Genomic DNA, 8501 nt, shown 5'->3' on the forward strand with positions numbered 1-8501 from the left:
TTTTGGTGTCTGGCCAACAATTTTACTGCTTTGCTTCACACTCAAAGCTCTTCGGGAGTTGACTTTTGGCTTTCTAGATTAAACAAGTAATATGACAGTGTATGCTAATATCCAATTTAAAAATATGTGCCAACACATACTTGATGACTTCCAATTTTTCAAAATTTGAGAACGCTTACTGCAAAGCAACTAAGGACAAACTTCACCTCATAAACAGTAAGATCATTATGTGTACAATCCAAGCTGCAATCTCCAGTTTAGAAAAATTAAGTGCAAAACAGCAGTTCCTTCTAAAAGCCAATGGATCCCCATTATAGCCTATCCTGAATTATCATTTTACAGCAGAATTAAACATTTTTGAAGCCTAGCACAATAGCTACACCTCATCCATTTTCATTATACCAAGGCTAAGACTTTCGCACAATTGTGCATCATTGGGGGCGTGGCTAATTTGACTGACAAGTGGACATGTTGAAGCTGTTTGCCAGTCAGCAATGTTATGACCCCATCTCCACCTCCACCTCTTTGGTTTCTAGGTTAAATGAAAGTTATTTGGAGTCAGCAGTTCCAGTAGGGCTTTATGACTCCTCTTCAGAAGCCAGTGGGTGACGTCACTGAGACCAAGTCTATGTTTGATACGATCCCTGAAGTATCCCTCTGAGTGATCTTATGTCAGTGAAGTTCAGACAGTTTTTAAGAATGTAAACTATTCAATGGATTTACGAATTCTTGATTTTGCACAACACTCTCCTGTTGTCATCGTTGTGATTCATCTCAGATAAGAGGTGTGTGTGCATCTCAAATATCAGATCTATGTTGTTTTTGTTTCACTGTTTTCTGGCACAGTCACAGTTGGAAGCAGAGTGAGGCGACAGCTTTTCACTGGCAGACTGCTTTGTTTATTCGCGTCTTTCCCTCCCTGCTTTTACAGGGTGCATCTTATTCACTTCTATTGAGGTTTCATATAGTCACAGATTACAGGATGGCTGAACATGCCTATTCACCGTTTCAGCTGTGGAGACAGTAATTAAACTTGGTGATTGTGTTATAAATCTCAAAAATGATCAAGGCTGTGTAAACATGGAGCAATAAGAAATCAGTTAAATTAAAGATAATTCATCCACAAGGAATAAAAATCACATACATCACTGGAGCTGAGATGAAGAGAACGCAGTCCACTTGCCTGGAGCAAAGCATTTTTGCTGTTTTTCAGTGCCTGTTCATCATTTGCATTGTGTTGTGCAATTTTAATTTCATTTAGTCTCCTGGTCCTTTTTTTAAACCGCCATAAATAAACATTTCCGATGGCTTTCAGTCGGATCATTCCAGCCATTTTCGTCGCTCACCACCAAATATTGCAGCCCACTTGCGTGTAATCTCCAGGTAGATTGCAGGTTTATTGGGCAGGTAGTCCAGGTACAAGGTCTGGCTTGTTTTGGGAATCGCCATCTCAATCTGAGTCCCCTCGTGCCATTCGTTAAAAGATGTTATGGAGATAAAATCCGGCCGGGCTTGCAGTGCAGCACTCAGCGAGGTTTCGTAATACTTGCCGTTGATGCGGTTTCGGGTGTTTTGGAAGTTCCAGGGTCGAATGCTTGTGTCTATGTACCCTGGACCCACACTGGGGATGAATATCAGGTTGTTGTCGTCACAGAATGCTTTGATAGAGTCCCAGTTCCGCTGAGTGGATCCATAGGAGAAACCATTAGTGGCGAAGTAAGTATACAGACCATCAAAACCAGCAGTTAGGATATCCCTCTTGTGTTTCTCCTCAACCAGCAGAGCAATGAAGATGGCATCATACGGGGTGTCCCTGATGCTGTTACTCTCTGTGTGTTTGAGCAGTTTGGCCCACTGCTCCACGTTCATCAGGTATGAGTCATACACATAGAAGAGAGGGAGCAGCTTGCCTGTATTGGTCCGGTATTTGAAGAATGCAGGGTGCTCTCCGTACCTGAGAGGAGGAGGTAAACAACATCAACACAAACAACAGCACCAGAAAGACGGATTTAAAGGTGAAAATTGCAAAGAAACAACATGAATTAATAGCATAGACTGTATAAATAATGGACGTGGTATCTGTGACGTAACCCATCTGTTTCTGAAGTGTTTTTTTTTTAAGCCAATCGTTGGCGGGAGCCATATTGGAAATGCTGAACTCAACCTAACTGCTGTTGAGCTAGTGTGAGGTAAAGAGGCGGGCTTTGAGCCTCCTAGCCAACAGCTACAGTGTTCCCGACTGTCAATCAAGTCAGCTGTGCCTCTCATGATGTAAAACTCAGAATGGTAATATCTTTGAAATTGCCATGTTGTGAAAAAATTCACCCCTCTCGTAAAGTGTCGATCGAGACATGAGCTATCCACTACATTTGTTTTTTGTACCAGGCTGTAAACATGTGGCTTGATTAAAACAGAATGATTCATCAAGGGAGTAGAGGATTATGTGACATGTTTGACTGACAACAACACTCACTTGTCTATGATGTATTTGACATTAGTGAACATGTTGACTTCATCTCTTCCGCTGTATGGTTCAATGTGGAAAATGACCTGTGAAACATCCATGACAGGAAAAGATTAAACTCTTCAACAGCAATAAAATAACATTGTGACAATCTCATTGTAACAATCTCACCAAATTTTACACATTGTTTAGCATCTCCAAAAAATGAAACATTTACTGCACTGTTAAAAACAAATCCCGGGCTATTAGAGTCACACCTTAATATGGTATTTATGTGCCACTTCCATCAGCAAAGGCACTAAGTCATCTGTTGGATCACCATTATCATCCTTCATGCTGGGAGGGTACCAGGAAACAGCGATGACACCTGAGGATAAACAGTTAGAAGGGGAAAATGGGGCTTAAATATTTAATATGGAATGTATTCTACTTGGATAAAGTAGGCCATGCCATACCAAAAGAGATAGCAACAAACTGATGATGAGCTTCCATTCCTACATTCTATAAGAATAATTTCATGACTTATTATCGTGCTCTTTCTTTATAACAAGGGACACACTAATGTATCAGTTGAACATCAGTATAAGCCGATATTTTCCCTGTTGTCAGACATTGGCTCATCTGCAAACAATGGCTGTGTACTTTGTCAGTGGTCGATGCTTGTCTGTATCTTATCCCATCTTATCTTTATCACATCAGTTTAATGCTGGCAGACTGGTGAACCTAACTGCTGATTCAGAAAATGGTGTTTTATTAAACAGAAGAAATCACCTGACAGACAAAATCGGATTACTCAGAGTTAAAGAATCAAACGTGAAAGAAAATGTCAGTAGTGTGGGAGTATTACACCGTCTCTGAGAGAGATCAGAGGAGGCATTATGAGCAGTTATCTGAAGTCATCAAAGCTCATGGCTCATTTTAAAACGAAGACACAAAGAATTTCAAAGAAGCAATGCAGATAAACAACATTGCTGTTGGAACTGGCAATCAACTATGAGGTTACTTTAAATATCAGTATAGGTAACGGCCCTGATTTTCAAAATCGGTGCATCTCTTATGTCATGTTGTATTTTCAAACACACTTTGATTGTTCATTCTTTTTAACAAAAGTTCTAAAGACAGAATGTCAGTTAGCTGAAACTACATTTGATTGGTTCCCAAACATTATATCGCACTTTCAGTTCTCAACATTGTTAAATACCACACATTACTGCTTTTAATAAGGATGCTGGATTCTGCCGGTAGGACATAATTACTATTATTATATTTAAGTTATATTTTTGGGCATTTTCACCTTTAATAGACAGGACAGCTGAAGAGAGACAGGAAATGTGGGGAGTAGAGAGTGCAGGAGGACATGCAGTCTTGTCTCTCTGAGACGAGAGCTATAGCCTCTGTGTATGGGGCGCCTGCTTGGACCACTAGGCCAACGGCGCCCCGAGACATTTTATTTTGTTAAATGATCCAAAAGATCATAATTAAATTCCCATAATTCTACCACCTTTGTCCATTAAAGGGTTACTGTGCCTGATAATAATAATGATAACTGTGGAAGTTACATGATAATGTTATTATACCATGAGCAGTCCTGATTAAGAATACGGCAACTGCTGAGTTTAGTGTCTAAGAAACCCAAGAATTAACTAAAAGCCTTCATTTCTTCTACAAGAATCATAAAATCGTTTTAACGGTTTCATGTTTAAAAGCAGAAAACAATTACTGTTGATAGCATTGCTGATTAGTTCCATTATTTAACATGATTTTGTTGAAATACTTAACATTATAATGCATCTTATGACAGAAAATGTTCTGTGCAGATTTTGTGAAGGTGATTTCCCCTAACATTATTTTCCTTTCCCTCACAAATTCAGATTCCTAAACTCATGGTAGCTCCCAATTTTGAGTAACGATTCCTCGCCCAAATCCTGTTTTCCTTGAGTATGTTTTATGCACAGTAACAATAGGCCAGGGAACACTGCCTTCAGTTGGCAGTCCGATTTAACTGAATGAATGTAACTCAAATTAGAAAAACATTATAAACATAGTGATGAAAAAAGTCAATTGATCTGGTCAGAAAGCCTTCCTTGATTCCATCCATATTATTGTAACATCACAGTGTCACTATCTCAGTACCAAATGGTTTGATTAAAAAAGCAGGTGGTAATAATAATAAATAACTTCCATGTCTAGTCTCAAGTTTAGGTCTTACCAATTGCTGCTGTACGCATCTGCTGCATATGGGCCTCAATAACAGACGGATCCTTGGAGCTGTAAGCCCCTAAAGAGGGATAGAAGTTGGCCCCAATGTCATCAGGTGGAACGTGCCTCCCCTGTGGATACCCCTGAGCCACCTTTGAGTCCCAGTGTGGCAGCTGTGGATGGTCCCAGTGAACGTATTTGCCATCAAACTTTGGGTTCCCGTACCATGAGTAGTAAAAGACATGGAGGTAGTAGTTTGGAGGAGGGAACTTCCTCAGTATAGCCTCCAGTTGTACATCTTTTTCCGTCTGAGGAAAGTTATTCATTTTGGTCTGGTCGGGTTTACCACTCTCTCTCTGGATCTCATTCTTTCTGTCCAGGGGCAACTCACCACCGAGAGGGCTGTTGAACGGAGAGTCCTCCGGTGTGAGTGCTTTCAAAACTACAGTTACAATGAGCAAAAACAACACCAAGGCAATTAACGTGATGCAAAATTTGCGTCTGAACCTCGCCATTCTTCAGTCAGTGCAGGAGGCTTTTCCATGTTTCAGTGTTGCACCAGTGGTGAGGGGTGTCTGTTGGACAGGATGCCATTGAAGCAGGTTCAGCAAGTTTTTGTTGAACCTGGAGGTGAAAAGAAACAAAGGATATCAATGCATTCCAGTGTTTCGGCAAACAGCGACTACTTTCTTTGTGCATCAGGAAATCATTGTTTAAAATGCTGATCAGAATATCTTATGGCTAAAAGTGACATTTACAAATGCCTAGGTTGTCAAACTTACAGACAGATTAATTGTTTAGTCATTCCCAGTGGTAGTCTAACAAAGTAAATTTACTTGAGTACTGTACTTAAGTACATTTTTTGAGTATCTGTACTTTACTTAAGTATTATTTTTTGGGGAAACTTATGACTTTTACTCCACTGCATTCAGAAGACAATTATTGTACTTTTTACTCCACTACATTTCTATCAGTGCTCTAGTTACTCACTACTTTAGCTTTGAAGTCAGCTCATGAATTTCCTTCTCTTTTCTGAAATCTGATCCCACGGTTGAATGTGGAGCAAACAGAGGACATTTCACTCAGATCAGGCAGTTCATGTAGAGGTGTTAATGATGGCTACATTTCTCCACCTGAGCACCCATGGCCATATCTTCAGCCTGTTTTAGAGGTTTTAAAAATTAAAAAAGAATGATACATATCGTTTGAAATGTTCTCCCTGTTTCCCACTCTGCCCAAACGTACAAACATTCACTGTCCATCCTGAGAAAGCGTGTTGAGCTACGCAACATTTGTTTCATTCCAGATGAACATTTCAAACTAAGTTGTCTGTGCTTGGAGTAACTCGGTTTCTGTTTTTATTCCATGGTATAGTTTTTAGAAATTTCAAATAAATGTTTCTTAATAAAGATGATGTAACAGAATGTACTCTTGAATGCACTTATGTATTTTGAAAATACAACATTCAGATTCAGATTTTTTAAGAAGTACTTTGAATACTTAAGTATTTTTAAAAGCAAGTACTCCAGGACTTTAACTGAAGTAATAATTTCACAGAGCAACTTTCACTTATATAGCAGTAATATTTGACAGGAAGTATCTATATTTTGACTTAAGTAATGAAGCTGTGTACTTTGTCCACCCCTGGTCCCTCATATGCATTTGAAAGACTAACATAGCTGCTTAGAGACCATTTAGATTTCTTATTTGATCTAAAATATAAATAAACATGTAAACACTAAAGTAACTCCCTGTCCAGACATCAATTGATTAACCTCCATGTTTCAGCACAAGATTAGTTTATTACACAGCAAGGGGGGAAATAGGTTAATTGTAACATTTAACAGGCTGCATCAATACATCCTTAAACCATACAAAGAGAGGCTATTTGCATGCTATTTCAAATGATTGCACTGAAGAAGTCGTGCCTTTAGTTTCAACGAGCTTATTGCGCATTACTTAAAACATACTGTATCGCTACTACATTCAGCGATGCATAAAGACACAGTTAACAAGCTAACCATGTTAGCTACTTCAACTCTACCTGCATGGATGAACTCTGGACTTGTCAACATCTGCCAAGAATAACAGGGGTTAAACATACAAGTTTGCTCCCCCGATACTCAGAAGTCAACGTGTTCAAAAGCTGAATCTGGATACCGCTAATCAACATTTATTCTTTAGAGAAACAGTGGAACAGCTTGGTGGAGTCTTCATTTAGAATTAATACTGCATGAGATGTAAAAGACAGGACGGAGCCTGTGCTTCAGGTCCAGTTGCTTATCCAGGAAGTTAACCGACAAACCCAGCCCATGGTGAAGGCGGGACCAGCCTTACTCGGCCTCTGATTGGTTACAGTCTGTGGTTGGTTCTGGGTAAGGTTTGATATGAGCATTGTGATTGGTTACGGTTACAGTGAAAACATCAAGCTGATCCAATCAGAAACAGAGTAGGATGGGACATTCTCTTGTTCCGCAAAACGTCACAGATCTGTATAAAAGTCCACAGCAGTCACTACGGCCCATCCATGGCACATAGAAAGCAAATGTTTCGCGCTGACTACATTTCGCCCCCATTTGTTTAACGAAATGAATTACACAGTTACATTAGACACAAGCATCAGCCAACAATGAGCTACAATTCAGGCTCCACTGCTTCTTTTTCTTTTCTTTATTTTAACCTTCTTTGTTTATTTAAAATAACTAAATCGCATTATTGTTCTAATCATAATATTCTATATGGTATCTTCTTATTTTGTGCAGAATTGTGATGTTTTCATTTAACTGCGACCAAAAAGAAACAAAGCAGCAAGCAAACTGCGTTCACAGTAAGTAATGCAGACAGCAAATATATCAAATGTTTGTATTTGTAAATTTGTTTTTTTAATATTGTTGAGATCATGTGCAAAAAAATAAATTCTTAATTAATTGCCAAAGCTAATTTGATAATTGAGAGTTCATTTGCAAAAACAGATAACTCCGTTTTTATACATTTTCAAAAAACATATTTCTTTTTGATATTGATTCCTAATAAAGATACATTTTCAAGATACCTCTGATTAGAAAAGTCATTTTGACTTAGTCAAAGCCACCCAACCTCAGTTGATTGATAATACCAAAAAATAGTAATAGAAAAAATATATTTTTTGAATTTTTTTTTTGAATTTTTTAAAAGTGAGTTAACTGTTTTTACAATTGAACTCTTGTATAATTATCTTACTTGTATGCCATGCTTGTCTGAAGTACTCCAACTCAATATTGTTTACCCAGGAAGACTTTTAGACGATGAAAGAAGAAATCCGTCTAAGAATTTCTGCACGCAGAACGAAAAGGAATGTGTCCTGGCAATTGCCCTTTTACGCTGATGGGAACTTCAAGGTTTATCAGCAGGTTGGAAAAGCTAAACCTAAAATTATCAAATGATATAATCAATTCTAATCTCCAATTGATCACACAATTTAAAATTTATCAATGCAAATCTTTCCTCAGAATGACTGTTTAGCCAACCTCTGGCCCACCTTCATCTACTATGCTCTCCTCTGTCTGGGTGTGGGGCTGTGGATCGGGTTTGCTTGGCTCTTGTCTCACCTCCACTGTTGCGCTCCGTGTCTTCTCCTGCCTTTAATGCTTTGGATGTACTCCGAGCCGATGCACAAAGCTCTGCAGTGGGGGAAGAGGAGTCTTCAGGACAGAGCTGCAAAGATAGCCATGCTGACTGGAATGGAAGGAATTAATGACAAATAAAAAACTCTGTTTACTTTGGCATGGCTATTGATTATGTGTACATTGTTTTGCCTTCTTCTCCTCCAGGGCTATAGAAGAGTATGATACCTAGTTTT

General features: G+C 38.8%; 1 protein-coding gene and 1 long non-coding RNA gene across 7 annotated transcripts in view; one reads left to right on the forward strand and one right to left on the reverse strand.

Moving 5' to 3' along the window:
- Positions 1 to 8427, forward strand: part of LOC117806679 — a 54985-nt gene extending 46558 nt beyond the window's left edge. For 5 of the 6 annotated variants that reach the window (XR_004629722.1, XR_004629721.1, XR_004629723.1 and 2 more), the window contains 3 exons: positions 7426 to 7490; positions 7933 to 8052; positions 8152 to 8427. This is a non-coding gene — a long non-coding RNA (uncharacterized LOC117806679). Of the gene's footprint in view, positions 1 to 7019; positions 7039 to 7425; positions 7491 to 7932; positions 8053 to 8151 lie in introns of those variants that run through there. The other variant, XR_004629726.1, reaches the window with a different exon arrangement.
- Positions 877 to 6966, reverse strand: manea (mannosidase, endo-alpha). Its single transcript, XM_034675670.1, has 5 exons — positions 6708 to 6966; positions 4674 to 5287; positions 2722 to 2831; positions 2474 to 2550; positions 877 to 1954 (listed from the first exon to the last, which is right to left on the reverse strand). Exons 2-5 carry the CDS (start codon positions 5176 to 5178, stop codon positions 1321 to 1323), a joined length of 1326 nt encoding a protein of 441 aa, XP_034531561.1. The 5' UTR covers positions 5179 to 5287; positions 6708 to 6966; the 3' UTR covers positions 877 to 1320.
- Positions 8428 to 8501: the final 74 nt, after the last annotated feature.

The sequence above is a fragment of the Notolabrus celidotus genome, chromosome 22 (genome assembly GCF_009762535.1).
Source record: "Notolabrus celidotus isolate fNotCel1 chromosome 22, fNotCel1.pri, whole genome shotgun sequence".
In the NCBI taxonomy this organism is placed as follows: Eukaryota; Metazoa; Chordata; class Actinopteri; order Labriformes; family Labridae; genus Notolabrus; species Notolabrus celidotus.

Excerpts from the sequence above, each read along its gene's own strand:
- manea (XM_034675670.1), bottom strand. The coding sequence starts at position 5,178 with ATGGCGAGGTTCAGACGCAAATTTTGCATCACGTTAATTGCCTTGGTG. Across the intron at positions 2,551-2,721 it reads CACATAAATACCATATTAAG|GTCATTTTCCACATTGAACC; the intron begins GTGTGACTCTAA and ends GATGTTTCACAG. Across the intron at positions 1,955-2,473 it reads GTCAAATACATCATAGACAA|GTACGGAGAGCACCCTGCAT; the intron begins GTGAGTGTTGTT and ends TCCTCCTCTCAG.